Below are 17632 nucleotides of genomic sequence, written 5' to 3'. Positions count from 1 at the left end.
TCTATGAATAAAAGAGATTTGCTTGGTTGTTTTTGTCCAGGCAGCATGTCTCTTAAGTTTGTCTGCTGTACAGGCAAGACAGGGCAAGAAACCTTGTCCACTGCATGTTTGCTTTGTTAAAGAATAAAATCCATTTGCATCTTGGTTTGGTTCTGTTTTCAAGGCCCTTGCATTTTGTTCAGCATTTTAAATACTTTCTTGGAAGCCATTTTGGTGCATCTTCTAGCTTATCTTATTATCTTAGAATATATTACTGAGAACAGACCTGTGTGAGCAGGAAAGGAGATTGTATGACCCAGCATGTCTTTCATTTCCTAATTTTTGATTCCAAGGTAATTGTGTTCCAGTCTACAGCATTGCCTATTACATTTGTTAGATGCTATCTTTATTTCCAGCAATAGTAAGTTGCCTGCTTTTTCTAGTAAAATATGGGCATATGCATACAAAAACTTCAGCATTTATGCAACTGTTCTGTCAAAAGGCCCTTACAATCTATCACTGTCTTTTTTCTAATCCAGTGGCTGTTGATTTTGGTTATTTCAGTCACAGATACCAGCTCTCACGTTTGCATGTTCATCTGCCATATAGTTTTCACAATTATTTTGAGTGATAGCTTTTCCTTTTTATTGCTTGTTGAAGAGACAATAAGTCAGTCCAAAGTTTGTGAAGATCATTAATGCTGAAAGTTTTTTTAAATATGGGCTTTACAAAATTGTGATTTACAGACTTTACACACTATGGATTTTCTTCTGTTGAAGGTCTAAGACAGCAAGAGGAATAGAAAGAATACTATAAATGCTTATTTGGTGTAATATTGCCATAGTTATTTTTAAGTGAGCAATACTCATATTGAAAATGTTTTAATATAGAGTTTGAGTGTACTTTGATGAATCAGTAAACAGGAATGGAATCTGCATTTCAAAACCCAGAAATATTTCAGTAGAACTATGAGTTTCTGTAAGCCTGTGTTTGAGTGTGTATATATATATATATATATATATATAAGAGTATATATAAGAGTATATAAGTATATAAGAGTATATATATATATACTCTTCATATTTTAAATGCAAATGCATTTTTGGGAAATAGAAAAGATTAAAAAGTTAATCTACTTTTATCAAATATTCAAATAATATTTTATTCACAGAATAAGAATATGATTGTAGTTTAAGGTCAGTCAAATCTTGAAGATGAATTTAAGTTCTGGCTTTTTTTTTTTAATGTCAACTTCACCTTGACCTGAGGAGCAGTTCCCCAGACTTCTGTGTTGGAAACCTTTCTTCTACAAAAAATGAGTTTTGAGTGATTCACGTTGTTAAAATGTAATCCATGTTGTTCAGACTGCTGAAAGCTTTTTTACGAACAAGAACAAGTCAAACCACTTAGTGATGGGACAGATGACATATATGAGTTTATTATAAAGAGATACTTTTTTTTCACTCAGTGGCTGTGACAGCTAAGTGCTGGGAAAAAGCACAGAGGAACTTTACAAGAAGCCTTTACCGTAATTACAGCCTTAACTTCAGAGCCTGTATTTTCTGAAGTGGTAGTGGAAGGATTCTATGCATAAGTGCTCAGAATTATATATATTTATTTTTTAATTCTGAATCTGTTTTATTTTGCAAATGATTTTTTACAATCTGAGAAGTTCTGTGTGAAGTATCTCCAAGGAAATTTTGAACATGTTGAGCATCTCAGTCCCAGGAGAAATAAATAACTCTCGTATGATAAGACAAAAAAAGAATGATCAAAGTTTCGTATTTTTCTGCATGCCTTAAAATTTTGTACAGAGTTGTTTGTATCACTGAACAGCAAATGGCTTTACTTTTTTTCTTTTTCCCCAACAGGCGTCTTCTAACTTTGCCCCTTTCACTATCTGAAGAGAAGTTGCTCAAAATGAGGCAGGAGTTCCACTGCTGCTTTTCTCAGCTGGACAGCAGTTTGGCTCTGCCCAAGATAAGAGCAAGAGCTTTACTTCAGGCTTTTGAGCTGGAGTGGAGAGATGCACAGCTACTGAAAGTCAATCAGAATCTAGCAATGACCAATATACAGGTGGGAACATTTGGAATCAATTTAGGAATGGGTGAGATGTTCATATAGGTCATCCACAGGTTGTTGGCCTCATGTGCAGATACAGGTCAAAAGCTTCTTCATAGGGGTGACTGTGAAGTACGCTCTTCCTCTGTGTGCAGATGGTGGACTAAAAGGTAACTGAGCATAGGGGAGTATGTTTGCTTCACATACACCTGCATATAGCTACTGCTTGCGTATCCTCCAGCCTCTCCAAGATGAAGGTGTAGGTAGAAGGAAGCAGTTGGGTGGCCAAAAAGAGGCACATTTCTGAGGAGAGACACTGAAATGTCAAAACCTGGAGCGGTGCTAAGCTTCAGGAAGATCAGGCACGACCCAAATTGCAATTTTACCTGCAACCCCCATGCTTCACTAAATTTGGCAATAAGGAGGAAGTAAGGGCAGATATGGGAGTATTTTTAGAGGAATGTCCTACATTGTCTTGTTTGCTTAAGAAAGTGAAATCCCTGAGGTAGCTGATCATTCTTGGCAAGAATATAGCTTGATATTTGATTCTTCTTTCCAAGAAAATTGTGCAGGTACTGAGGATTTTCTTCTTCTGTTTGGTTGTTTTAAATCTACGTATATGTATGTTTAAGGTTGGAGAGACTTTCGCAACAACTTTCCCATCTATCAAATCTATCCCCTTTTTAAATTTTAAATAATTGTATGAAGGGTGTTTAATAATACCTTCAGTAAAATGTAAAACTTGTGGAGTCATAAATTGTTTTTTGTCCTTAAGCAGCAGAAAGAGAATTGTTTCCTGTATGATTTGTTTGATGCCATCGTAAATGAAGGACTTTGCTTTGCTCTGTTTTGTTTCAGTTATGTTTTCTAAATGTGTAAGTGAACTTGGGATAATTGCAATAGAAAGTAGGCTAGATCAAAACCTTAATAATTTCTGAAGTACTTAAAAAAGAAAATGACTTTGCAAAGCCTTATAGTTGAACAGATGTTATCATTTCCCTGAGAGTACATTATACTTAGTTGATATTCTTGTCAAGAAATATAAAGGTCAAGAATAATTTGATTACATGGAACGGTGCTCCTTAATACTATCATGGTTCATTTGAGATTCATATAATGTGTCTGGAAAACAATGTAGCTCTTAAATTAATATTCTTTGTTCATTTTTAACCGTGCTGGGGAGATAATGTATCTGTTAAAATCTTGCTGTATTGTCACTGCTAAAGGTTGTTTAAAATAAAATTTATAACAGTTTCATGGGAAGGATGAATATATAATTCTACTTGAAAGAAATCTAAAAGGAAATTTCCAGCTTTGTCTGAATATCTGAAAGGAATCTTCTGAGTGAATAGCCAACACATGCATTTTAGAAATATTTTCTTAGTGAAAGTTGTCCTTGCCACATATTTAATTAATTATTGAATCTGCCAAATACAGTAAGTTGTAATCTTAATGTTAACATACCCATCTGTCTCTTACAAATAAAGCACTTTGCACTCATCTTTTTACAGCCGCATTCTAAAACGAAAAAAACAGGATCCAAGAATAGAAATAAGATTGATATTTTGAAGAAATCTTTACAGGACAAAATTTTCATTTATGAAGACTCACTGAAAGTTGAAAATTTGACTAAGGTAAATGCAAGCATTTTCTGTACTGGGATCAGAGCCTAAATTTTAAGTAAACAAGATAAAAAATGAACGACATGAAATGGAGTGAGCGATCTTTCTACTCTTGACTACATTTGTTAAGATGCATTTAAAATTAACAGTTTGCTTTAATTTTTTGGAGTTAGATCTGAAAGCATTTTGGTAACTGTTTCATCAGATGGTTGTTGGGTTTACTGCATGCATTGACTGCAAGATGTACCTATGTCCTTTGGCTTTCTTAAGGAGTCTTTCAAATAGTGGAATGTGCTTCACTGCTAAGAAGGATTTAGTTTATGGACCTCTTCAAATGCCACTCTAAACCCAGAGGTGTGTTCTTAGAAGATGTTTTGGTTAGGTGCTGGGTTTGTCTATTCCCAACTCATTAAGAGTGTCTTGAATAAAATGGGTGTCTTTTTGGAAGGGTCTCAATCACAATCTGGTTAATCCCTAAGGAATGGGTGAGGCTTGTGCCAATACAGGACTTTGGAGTTTTTGTCCTTCTCTGCCCCCAGACTTTCCATGAGATCCGGGAGACATTGTTCATGCTCTTTAATCTTTCTCTGCTTTGCTTTCTCACTTGTATGATATGAGTAACATAAATTTTCTATATCAGATGAATATAACAGTGACAGCAGTTAGACGGAGGTAGTGGTCAGCTGTTGTGAACTCTGTGCAGAACAAGTGTCATTGGAAGTTAAAATTGTAGATAAAAATCCTTCCACAAATGACTGCAGTGACACTTTTAGTATAAATTTGGATGCAGTTTTGTTCTTACACTTATTCCTTGTGCTTTATATACCTTTATTCTGAGGAATGTAAAATCATGGATCAGTGTGTTTATTCAGAAATAATTTTACTTTTATGTGAGATGAGCACTTTGCTATTTTTGTTGCAGATGGTAAAAGTGAAGGTTTATCCAGCATCCAGTCTTTGAAAGTGAGAGAAAATGCTTATGTAAGAGTGAGACAAGTGGCCAAGTGTATTCTGCCACTCTCTGATAATTTAAGAGCTCCTATCCGAGTGTGCATCAAATCTGTTACTGGGTACATTTGAGCTTCAATACCTGTTGTCATAACCTCCAAAAAATTATTATTATTATTTTTTAACTGTAAAGTACAACTTAGTATGGGCCCAGCTTGTAAGCGTTCATTTTTATAACAACTTTGGTGCAAATACTGACTTAAATTTTTGTTAGAATTTTGTTTTAGAACTAGAAATTTACCTTCTCTCATCCTCTGGTTTACATCCTCTCAAACCTACTGGTTTACATTCACCATCTGGTATGCCTTTTGTTGCTTTAATTTTCCCATGGGCAGGGTCAGAATTGAAAGATCTTAAAGGTCCCTTCCAAGCCAAGCCATTCTGTGATTCTATGATACTAAGTTTGAAGCCTGGTCTTTATGTGAGAATATCATCACTGTGCTGTGAAAAACACTGAAAGCAGATTTTATCTACTTGTGTTTCATGGCTGTTTTTAGCTATTCTGCATATTTGGAATGAAGATATTTCAGTTCTGATATAGCAGTTACCTATCTCAAAAGAAAGACAGTGGTAAAAATAGTGACCTTACTCTGTTTACCCTATGGGGCTGAAAAAAACTCTCAGTGGTAATAGACTTGCATGAGAAAAGTCTTAGGAACTGCATGTAAGGAAGTATATTTTCAGATCATTTCCATTATTTGTAAAATTGAAGATGGAGACATCACTAATTAGCAATTAGTGAATAAAGTATTGAATTTGGAAGCCAGTGCTTTCAAGCAGAGGACTAACCATAGTGCATTTACAGAATTTGAATTATTTTTTTTAATTTACTTCAAGCATTTTAAGTGGTGTTAGCAGCCAAAGTTCAGACATAGGAGTTGATTCATCATAAACGATGTATTTTGATATTCTAATGTATTACACTGAATTGTACAGTGACAAGCAGTTTTTTTACAGTCTTCTGCTTATATGGTAAAATCCTTCATGAGTGGCAAGGAAATACTACTGGTTTAGAAGAAGTTTATAATTTAGTTTGAAACCAGTATTTCATCTAGCTTTGACTGAAGTTATCACGTATATCATGCTGAAGTCAGATCTACTTGCAAACTTTCATTTTCCCAAATTCATTTCTGTTTGGAGATTCATTTCTGTTTGGAGATTGGAGATAGTTCTGTGATTCCAGAACTAACAACAGGCAAAAAGAAACTCAGGTGGAGAGAGATAAATAATACTACCTGTCTGAGCAATGCAGTGATTTGTTTAAGAGCAGCTGATTTATTTTATGATGTTGAATAGAACCTGAATAATAAATCTGGAATATCCTTCTTACGTATTTGGGCACAGTTAGCATATGGTTTCATACTTAATAATACATAAATATTACCTTGTTTTGCAGTTTGAACTATAAATCTTATGGTTCATGGAATGTACTTAACATCATGTGTAAATCTGTGTGATATTTGGAATGGTTAACAAAGGAAGTATGTTTTTCTGTCATCAATATCTCTTCGGCCTTTTAATTCAGCTGCAATTAAAATATACATTCTTGTGTCTATATGAAGTGTAAAACTGTATTTCAATCCTTATCCATTTAAATGAATAATGAATTCAAGCTTCTACGTGATCACTCATTTATTCATACATATTCATTCACCCATCCTCAGATTTCATATAATTCACTTAAAATCCTTGTATCTGAAATGGAACCTTCTGTGAGGAAAGAAGCAGGTCTTAAATTCAGTTGTGTGCACACATCTCTCACAACATTTGTGTAGTTTTTTATCTGTATCTTTAAAGGCTTACAGCACATCTTTTTCCTAAACAACAAAAGCAGCCTTCAGATATTGCTTACTAATTTTATGTCATATAAACCAAATCTTTCCACAAGAATATGTTTTCCACTTTCTGAGATATTGTAAAGATTGTGCGTGTTCTGGCAGATGGACAGTATTGTAGAGATGTAAATACAAGCTGGATGAGAAAGAGAACCAGTTCCTCAGAATGAATATATATATATATTTATTTATTTTTCATAACACATTAAAGCTAATGAATGAGTGCTAAATAACTTAGATTATTTAATATATATTAATTAATTATCATTTATACTAGCTAGAAGTTGCCCTAGTATGTTGGATAGAGAGCATCACAAACAAAAGCATTTGAAAATGATCCTATTTGATTCTAGTCAGGTAGGTGCTGTTGAACTTTTTTCCCCATTCCTTGAACAGGTGGTATTATATTGAATTATATCACTATCATAATATAAATCATTCTGTTGTGATTCCATTGTTCTCAGCACTCAACCATGACAAAATTTAAAACGTGATTTGTGGCACCAGTTGTCCAGCCTGGTTCATTTCTAGCACTGCCCTTTAAATTGTCATCGGTAGTGTTTTATTTCCGTCTGCAGGGAATGCCTTGGTAGACACCAGCTGCTGCTAGGAAGGTGTTAAGTCATCAAGTCAAATGTAACTTGAAGAAGTTTTTCTTGTGCACAAGTTTCCAAAGGAGGACTTTTAAAATATTTGCACTGGTGTGTGGAGTAATCTTTTTTCCAGCCCATAGTCTTGTATTGTTGCCTCATAAGAATATCTTGAAATAACGTTTTGGATTTTGAAAGCAAGTTTTCTTTGACAAGTTAGAAAAACAAAACAACAAACAAACCTTGAGCTGGGTGGGATTGGCTGCCTCGTACAATCCAAACCAAAACTGTGATTTGTAGAATGCTTTACAGAAGTTTTTGGTTTTACATGATTTCTGTTTCATGTTGCTAGAGTGTAATGTAGATGTCTGAATGCTTGCTTGTTTGTGAACTGTTGGATTGTGAGGTTAGATAGGGCATGCTGAAGTTATCAGCTTTTCAGTAAAAAGCATGGCAGTGAAAATACCTCAAATTCATTTTATTTTTCTCACCTACTTGCAAAGAATGTAAAAGATATACACACCAAAATAATATTAGTACAGAATATAGACTACTGAAAACTGGAACAAGAAATGGATATTTTTGGATGTAGCTTAAGATACAAATCATCTACTTTTGTTTATTGTTTTTAAGAGCAGTTGGAAACAGCTGGAGCACCAACTCCAGATTTTGGCCATTATTTTTGCTTTTCACTGAAGAGGTGTGATTCCACTGTTCAAGAGTGACAAGTTAGTTTTTAGCATTTAGGTTTACTGTATTTCCAGTATGATCTCTGAGCTTAAATACAATGTGCTTATAAGATGATTTCTTTACTTTTTTGTTGTAATTGTCTAACTCATTTCTTAGAGATATGTCCCGATGATAATTGTCTTTCCTTTGTGTTCAAGGATGTTCCAAATGATGTAATGGAAATTTGGAGAAAATCATATGAGCACGAACATACCATAAGCATTGTTTATTGCAAATCATATTTTGAATTTAGCTGTATCTGTGGGATAATAGAATTTGGGTGATACATGATCACTCTTGAGAAATTTCTTACCAATTAAATATCCAGAGAAAAATCATGAGCATCATTCTTTAAAGCAAACCACGAAATAAATTTAAAAAACAATGTAATTCTGATAAACATGAATGGAATAAAAACTAGCATGAATGGAAAGCTAATAAGGTTTTAATGACTTGAGACGCAGAAAAACAGATGCAGGGGCAATTTCCTTGGTCATGAATGTCAGTGGTAGAGAATGGAGGGCTCGTCAATCACATTGCTTTTGATTGTGTGCTTGTAAATGCAGTTTGCCTTTCACTCATGGATTTTTTTTGTTAAGGTCCCATTAGATGTGTGGCGGCAACATAGTTACTGAGTCAGAGCATTTCAATTTGATTTTCTTTGATGTTTACTCAGTCTAGTTTTAATCCTGTCTGAAATCCATTACCAGCTGGCTCTTGATCTATAGTTTAACGTTGTTTACAAAAGAGAATTTTTAGTTATTTACTTAAAGAATAGTAGGTTGAATTTTACTGGTCACTGTCAACTGACACATGCCAATTTGAAAACTAAATGTAGTTTTTCCATGCATTTTATTATTTTTGCTAAGTAAAAGGATATATTTTGTCTTATTATTTAGTCAATGACACAGGTAAGCAGAGAGTTATTTGTACTCTAATTTTTACTTTTGTTACATTAAATATTAATGTAGACACTGTATTCCAGGTTAATATTTAATGTTAAAGTTATCTTTACATAAAATGAAGCCTTATCACATTGAAATATCTCACCTAAATGCAGTTTTTTTTTTTTTTATCATTGTAAATAGAGTGAAAGCCTGAAATGTAATGCTGTAAACACCTTTTAAGCTAATAACAGCTTTGATTTCTTTGCTGTTTTAATCCAGCTTGTTAATTCCAGACTAGTAAAATCATGAGTGTACATGTAATGTTTTAGGTTAATCTTGTTATCTTTTGTCTGTCATTATCTTTTAGGTCAATTATGAGTTGCTACTTGAGAAAGACTGTCAGATACATGATCTGGAAAATAAACTTGGGGAATATATTGCTTCTTTAGAGTTTCAAAAGAGTGTTAAAAAATGCAAAATGCTGGAGCTCTATGCAGCAATCATAAGTGTGCAAGCTTTCCTCTTGGAAAACCTGAGCATGTCAAAAACACTGTCAAAATCGGAATGTATTCAGATTTTAAAAGCTAATAATCCGGTAAGTAATGAAGTTGTGAAAAGGAAAGTTCCTGCTGGGAGACAGCAGCTGGCATGGTGGCTTATTGGACGTTAGTTTAGCTGTGCTGGTTTGCATCTGTTGATGGTCTGCTCTTGAATTTCTGTGTTTATTTGCACTCTAGTGCTCCAACTAAAACAAATAAAGCAAAGAAAAGTGTAAGAGCCAGAGATGATATATTAAGATTATTTATTTTTACTATAGTGATGTACCTAGACCTGCAGTCAGAAAGAGCAGTATTTTGATAACTAGTTGTTAAAATTTTGTTGTTCACAAGGAAGGCAATGGGGAAGTGATAGTGAATCATAACTCACTAGTGTGTAATCATTGTATAATTTGTCAGGAACAAGTTAGAAAATTTTGCACATTGTAATTGTAACCATACAATAAAATCCATAACTGCATGTTCTATTTAAATCATGGAGCTCTTAAAATGCCTGGGAAGGTTATGGAACAGATATTCTCGGGAGCCTTCATGGACCAATTAATGGTCAACCAGAGGATCAGGCTCAGTCAGCATGGGTTTACAAATGGTAGATCTTGTCTGACAAACCTGATTTCATTCTATGACAAGGTGACGCTTAGTGGATATGGGTAAGGCTGTCGATGTGGTCTACCTGGACTTCATCAAAGCCTTTGACACTGTCCCCCACAATATCCTTGTGGAGAAGCTGGCTGCCCACGGTTTGGATGGGCATACTCTCTGCTGTGTGAAACTCTGGCTAGATGGCTGGGCCCAAAGAGTTGTGGTCAGTGGAGTTAAATCCAGTTGGCTGCTGGTCATGAGCAGTGTCCACCAGGGCTCAGTACTGGGGATGCTTCTATTTAACATCTTTATTAATTGTCTTGATGAGTGGATTGGCTGCACCCTCAGTAAGTTTGTAGACAACACCAGGTTTGGAGGGACTGCTGATCTGCCTGAGGGGAGAAAGAACACTACAGAGGGACCTGGATGGACTGGATCGATGGGCCAACGTTAACTGTATGAGTTTCAATAGGGCCAAGTGTCGGGTCCTGCATTTTGGTCACAGCAAACCCAGGCAACCCTACAGGCTTGGGGAGGAGTGGCTGGAAAGCTGCCTGATGGAATGGGACCTTAGTGTACTGTTGGATGGTCAGCTGAATATGAGTCTATAGTGTGGCCAAGAAGGCCAATGGCATCCTGGCTTGTATCAGAAATGGTGTGGTGAGCAGGACTAGGGAAGTAATCCTGTCCCTATATTCAGCATTGGTGAGGCCTCACCTTGAATACTCTGTTCAGTTTTGGGCACCTGAGTACAGAAAAGACATTGAGGTGCTGGAGCAGGTCCAAAGAAGGGCAACAAGGCTTGTGAAGAGCTCGGAGGATATGCCCTATGAGGAGAGACTGAAGGAACTGGGGCTGCTTCCTCTGGGTAAGAGGAAGCTGAGGGAAGACCTTATTGCTCTCTTCCAATATCTGAAGGGTGATTGCAGTGGGAGCGGAGTTGGTCTCTTCTCACTGGTGACAGAATGAGGGGAAATGGCCGCAGTTTGTGCCAGGGTAAGTTTAGGTTGGATATCAGGAAACACTTCTTTACAGAAAGGGTTGTTAAGCATTAGAATCGGATCCCCAGGGAAGTGGTTGAATCACCATCCCTGGATGTGTTTAAAAACCATTTGGATGTGGTGCTCAGGGACATGATTTAGCAAAGGGTTGTTAGGATAGTACGGTTAGGTCATGGTTGGACTTGATGATCTACAAGGTCTTTTCCAAATGGAGTGATTATGTGATTCTATGTACCACCCATTTATCCTACTCTGAGCATGCTCACATGCCTTACGTATATAGTAGAAACTTCAGACAGACTTTTTCCCTTCATTGTATTTGCCACGTAGTTAATATGTGACCATTTTTTAAATCTCTTTTTAATACCTCAGTGCTCAGTATTCATAAGGAATTTTTTTTTTGTCTGCTATTTGCGACCATTCAAGTGAAGCCTGGGAGAGCACTGGAGTAGAACAAACAAAACATTTTTTTATGAGCAAAACCTTTTTGCTATAGGGCATCATTAGAAAGATATTGCTGTGAAAACTCCTGCTTAAATTTTAATGCTCTCATCTCTGTAGAGCTTCTCTTGAAACAGCAGTTAGAATATTTGTATCATTCTAGACTTTTTTTTTTTAATTTGTATTAAATCTGTAGGAAATAGGGAAAGTTCTATGTGGACAGAGTATTAAAATAATTTATCTGGGATTATTACCTTTTATGCAAGAAGTGTAAGAGGTCCCAGCGAAGAGACTGGATTTTGTCCTATTCTCTGCAAAGAGATTACCTTTAGCTTCTCTGTTCTTGAACAGATGTAGAAAAAACATTGAAGGAGCGACAGAAAAGAGATGTAAAATAGCAAAGGATTCTTTATCCAACATGCAAGAACTGAGCTAAAACATATATTAGTTGGGAAAAAAAAATACTTTTGGCATTGACAATTTACAGAAATAATCTCCTGGTGATCAAACCTTTATGTCTTGATATCTTGCTGCACTTTATTTCTGCTCCTTTATCCCGCCAGCTGGCAAATTTTAACAACTGTCATTTTAAAACAAGTATATCAGATTACACAGGATTCCCAAATACTTCGTTAATGGTCATTTTGTCAATCAGTGAAACAGGCATATTTGGGTATTTGTGAACATGCTTCATCCCCTCAGAGAGAGCGAGTTTTATTCATTTTTGCTGTTAGGAGTGTTAATCTGAGCTCTAAGCATCAAATCTTGCTGATTTGATGGATCTGAGGGACAGACACTTACTCCATACAGATGGCATATTCCAATGGATTTCTAATACAAATAGAGCTGATGAGGTCGGGGAGCAAATGGAAAAAGTACTGAATTTTTATCTAAGCTACAGGTTGGGCAATAGGGTGCTGAGGTATTTATTAAGCAGCTTGTTTGAGGTCAGACAAAAATGACACTTGAAGACTGGAATATGAACCCTTCCTTTTGGAGTCAAGTTTGATTATTTCACCAAGGAAAGAGAGTTTGGCATGAGAGATCCAGTCCACTTAAAACTTAGGTTTTAGCAAAAGTTTTTAACCCTTCAATTTTTAGAGCATTGTATTTTAAGTCTAATTTTATTACTCTGAATATGAATTACTCTCTTTGAACTTTATTTCTCGTTAATGCTAGTGATTAATGCAATATAACTGAAATTAATCTTGTTCAATTTTGCACACTATTTCAGTAGCTTTATGCAGCTCATAAATTAATTATAATGGCACCATTCTTTTACTAGATCTCAGGTTTCTGTATTGTACTTTCTAGATGTCCTCTATAGTGGAAGGTTTCAGAGAGCATCAGCAGCAGAAACTGACTTGTATCTCTAGCATTGTTCTGATATTCATAGTGTGCAAGTCATATTTACTGAAGACCCTGAAAAGTGCCTTGGAAAGTGTAACGACTGCATGTGGTTGAGTAGAATGATAAAATGAATAAACAAATAATACAAACTGATGTCATCTTTTTTCTTCACTCCAAATGGAATTTGTTCTTCCAAGATAAATCTCAGCTTTTCATCACCATGTGTGTTCAACCTCTAGGAGATTGAAGAACTTGACAGAAAGCTGGAGTATGAAATGTTGCATAAGGAGTCAGCGCAGCAGCAGCAACATCTAATGAATAAGCAGAGGTGGACACCAGATGGAATGAGACCTTCAAATGAAGCTGTAGAAACAAATGTAGACAGACAGGTGACATTTCTGATAAGACAGGCCATGAATAGACGTATGGAGTTTATAAACCTGCACCAGCAGAGGTGAGTGCTGTGGTCTCGGATATTGCGAACTCACTGCAGTCGTTATAGACTTTAAGATACCACACAGAAACAGCAAAGTGTTCTGCGTTGTTGAGGAGGGGCTGTACATCTGTGTTTAAACAGTGTCTTTTTTGTGATGCAGCCCAGAGTATAACAAGGAAGTCTCAGGAACACTGAAATAAGAAACATGGAATAATAATTTGGTTGCATTTGGATTGTACTGTGTTATAAGACTATTTCTTGATGGGGCCAATGGAAACCTAGCAATAGCAGCAAGGGGGGAAAGAATTCTAATCCTGTTACTTCATTTCCCAAGGATATAGGCAGGGACTTCAATGAAACCTGCTTTGTTGGAATCAGAGGAAGTAGCCAAGACAATAAAATTAAATTTCCATCTCACTGTCACACTGTTGACTGAATTCTCTATGACAGTCATCTTTGAGGTCATATATAAAGACTTCCTCCAAGATAGGCTTGTTTTCCCTGACCAGTTTTCAAGTAAAAATATCAATGGAGAAAAAAGTCCTGAACAGTCATGCCTCCTGGGAGATATTTAAAAATATCTGTCTTGTCATTGAGGTCATCCAGCAAAAAGATAATGTGTAGAATTATGAAATACTGTATTACCTTTATTAGGGTTTAGGGAGTTAGAAATAACATTTTTCTTGTATATTGCACAGTATTAAATGCCTACCAGCAGTTTTACATTAGAAAGAGGGGTTTCTCTTGTACCAGTTGATTTGTTAAAAGGTTTTTGATAGACTTTGAGTAGAGCTGTTACTCTCTGCTCTAACTCAGAAAGGGTACCTGATGTAGATTAACAACTCTCCTATTGTAGACTTAATAGAAGAGAAAATAGGTACCTGGCTTGGGAATACCATGGGGTACAGGTAAGTTAGACATGCTTTCAAAGAAACAGTAACCAGTCTTTCCTATATACCTGTAAACCTGTATAATGGAAGAAGTGAATATTGTATTTTTCTCACATTGCATTGTAATTGCTTCATAATTTGTTCTAGAATGAAAAAATCATCAGTAATGAGAAAGCTAACAGCTTCTTGTTATTTCAGCACCAAAAAGATCCACAATGTATTGAAAAGTGTGGAGATGAAATTAGAGATGGTAGGGGGACAGATTGAATCACAGTCTTTTGGAGCAATTTCAGATTTATATTTTGTGCAAGACTTTGCTCTGATTTTGTGTTGTGACTCAGAGAAGGGAAGGGGAGAAGCTTGCTTATTTTAGATGTTATGCTGTTCAGCCAGCATAGCTGATAAGAGTCACGCTTCCTTCAGGATAACTTTCAGTTATTGTTTCCTGTAATACATTCATTGCTCCAGGGAAGATTTCTATGTTAATTCTGTCTTTCACTTCAGCTTGAGAGATGAGCAATGGAATTGTATGGTGCTTGAAGATCTCTTGGAAAATATTGAAATGGATGCATTTTCGGCACTTTATAATCAGGTAAGCGTGAAATCGCATGAAGGCTCCAAGTTTAAATTACAGCTGTATCTGGAAACTTTTCTTCTTTTTTGGGAGCCATTGCAGATGTACTTGGACCCAGTTCTGTAATAGTCACTGCCAGTTCTGGTGTTTGCAGCTTACATTACAAATCAGTTCATTCTGACCTACTTTCAGCCTTTTTAATTTCAGCAAGTTGTAATACTTTTTGTTCACTTACAAATCCTTTCCGGCAGTTGTCCTGTTGCATTTTGTTCCACTAAACTAAAAAGAGAACTAAATTGCATGAGTTTATGTTTTACAGACAGGCCTACAGTCTGATTTTCATGTGTTAAGACAAGGGTTTTGTTTAGTTCTCAATCTGTGAGAAATGATTTGCACTGATTGTGTTACAGAACTAAATTACAGAGGCACTGCTAGTTAAGTTTTCTAGTATCCTTACTCGTATTGTTTTCATAAAGAATATCACCTTTTCATTCAATATTTAATATCTATTGTCTGCCTGTCAGGTCTACACAGCGCATTAGAAATGAATCAGTTATCCCCAAGTTTTATCTGCAAGTCTTGGTTGAGATAAAAAGGTAGTATCAGAATACTGTAGGTGGTATAGCTTTTAGCCTCCAGATTTCTTGGCACTCAAGGACACCTGCAGCCACACGTATAAGTGTGAATTTCAGATGTCAGCAAACTAAGGAGAAACAAACTAAGGCTGCTTAGACTAAGAGAGTGTCAGGTTTTACAGTGTCTCAGATTTGTTTCTATTCAGGATTATGTACCCCTTATCCTTTCTTGAGTTAGATGGCTATTTGAGATCAGCTTAAAGTAAGGCTACTGTATATTACATATGCATCTCCTGTGTATTGCATCTGAAATTCACTGGGAAAGTAGCACCTATTTTCTGATCTTTACTCTGATTTTTATTAGAAACTTGCGTCAAGGTCTCCTAAAACTCATAGGAGTGTGATAATTGCTTAGTACTGTCTCTCATGGGGACATTTGGCCTCTGTTCAGAGCAGATTCATTGCATGAGCCTTGCTGAAAGAGATTTGAGTCATCTGGTTGCATGATGGCTACAGTGCTGTCCTGGAGTGGAGTGTCTCACTTTGTACTAAAGAACTAAATGAGAGAAAATGCAGTAATTCAGACCTCATCTAATATTTCCCATGTTTCCTGTTCTCTAGACATAACAATAGAAGCACCGAAAGTTCATTCTGACACATCTTGCAGGGGGTAGCATTTGAAAGTGTTTCTAAAAAATTGTGACCAGCATTACTATTACTATTACATATTATCATTTTCCTCTGATTTTTCTCTTGCAATCTTTCTTCTCTTCCTCTTCTCATTTAAGTATGGAACAGTGACATGGGCAGTGACAGCTATATATTCTGCATCCAGAAATACTGACCAGCATATAGGTTTTAAACAGCACAGACCGACTTTGCCAGAAAAGCACTACCAAGACCATTATCATAGCATAATTTCAATGTTTTTTAATCTGCTTTTCCCTTATGTTTTTTGATTAATTGCAGGAATGGATGGGACTTTGCACATTGTTTGTTTAGATATTTCATGGTCTGGTAAAAACACTCATAAACATTACATGCAAACTCTTAAAAAGACAGCATGAGTACTGCATTATTCAAATGCTCTTGTCCTTAGTTTGCCATACTTGTAGGTATGGAAAGGTAGAAAAAGTTGCATACTGCAAGCCAGCTGCTTAGCAGAACATCTTGCAAAGGATATTATGAAATTTTTATCTACTGCTCTTGAGTATAGTTGTGCCTGATAGAGCTTCGGCATTTACCTCTCTTATGAAGTCTGGAGCACCTCCCCTATGAGGACAGGCTGAGGGAGCTGGGCTTGTTCAGCCTGGAGAAAAGAAGGCTGCGGGGTGACCTCATTGCAGCATTTCAATACATAAAGGGAGCCTACAGAGGGGATGGGAATCAACTCTTTGAAAGGGTTGATATGTGTAGGACGAGGGGAAATGGTTTTAAGTTGAGGGAGGGGAGATTTAGGTCGGACATCAGGGGGAAATTCTTTACCCAGAGATTGGTGAGATACTGGAACAGGCTGACCAGAGAGGTTGTGGATGCCCTGTCCTTGGAGGTGTTCAAGGCCAGGTTGGAAGGGGCCCTGGGCAGCCTGGTTTAGTATTAAACATGGAGGTTGGTGGCCCTGCATGTGGAAGGGGGTTGGAGATTCGTGATCCTTGAGGTCCCTTCCAGCTCTGGCCATTCTGTGATTCTGTGAAGTCATTAATTCAGGATGTGTGGCATGTTAAGACCAGCTGAATGCTGAAGCAGCTGTGTATGACCTGATGGAAGGAGTGGGAGACAAACCCAGTGGCCAAGTGCTACTGCTCCTGATGGTGAATCATTTCAAGAGAAATCCTTTCACAGCAGACCTTGGCTCTTTTCTTAGCATTTAAGTTCAAGTACTCCATCATATACGGAGAGCTCCTTCAGATATACAAGCAAAATTCTATTCTCAGCAATTACCATAATATAGTAACTCCAACTATCCCAAACTGTAAAGAATTACACGCTCAGTAGGGTAGTGATTTATTAATTTATTAATTACATTGATAATAGGAATTGATTTAAAATCTCTTTCCTTGTCACGTTACAATTTATAGACACATTATAATGGCAAATGTTAAGAAGATATAGCTGTTGTACTTCTGTATCTTGCATTCATTCTTTTATTTATAGAGGATTTAGACTAGTTTCCATATCTGTGACGTATCCTTCTCTGGAAAACCAAATGTATTCTATTTTTCGATCTTTTGTCCTGCTGCTTATGTGCCAGTGGAGGTGGATCTGGGTCATTAAGAGATTTGCTTGAATGATAGTGAGTTCAGGATTGTAAGCCTCTGGCTGAGAAGTTACTTTTAAATAAGCTTGTAGCTGTAGCCCCAGGTACCGTAGTTTTGTCTCAAAGACAACAGGTGATGGAGGCAGACTATTGCTGAACACAGCACAGTAAGCTTGAAACACAGCATAAGTCAAATTCATTGATTCTTGCATGTAGGGGTTGAAATACACATTGCTTGCACATTGCGAGACCAAATAC

The 17632-nt window shown here is 36.5% G+C and overlaps 1 protein-coding gene across 1 annotated transcript in view; it reads left to right on the top strand.

Moving 5' to 3' along the window:
* EVC2 (EvC ciliary complex subunit 2) overlaps positions 1 to 17632 on the top strand; it is a gene marked incomplete at both ends in the record, with an annotated part of 62153 nt that overhangs the window by 41146 nt on the left and 3375 nt on the right. Inside the window, 5 exons of the mRNA XM_079534149.1 lie at positions 1816 to 2055; positions 3552 to 3674; positions 9079 to 9306; positions 12882 to 13096; positions 14473 to 14560. Coding sequence (XP_079390275.1) covers positions 1816 to 2055; positions 3552 to 3674; positions 9079 to 9306; positions 12882 to 13096; positions 14473 to 14560 — 894 coding nt within the window. The remainder of the gene's footprint in view (positions 1 to 1815; positions 2056 to 3551; positions 3675 to 9078; positions 9307 to 12881; positions 13097 to 14472; positions 14561 to 17632) is intronic.

This window comes from Tetrao urogallus, assembly GCF_951394365.1.
Source record: "Tetrao urogallus genome assembly, chromosome: 4".
In the NCBI taxonomy this organism is placed as follows: domain Eukaryota; kingdom Metazoa; phylum Chordata; class Aves; order Galliformes; family Phasianidae; genus Tetrao; species Tetrao urogallus.
Note: the sequence above shows the minus strand (reverse complement) of the source record. Positions and strands in the feature narration are given on the sequence as shown.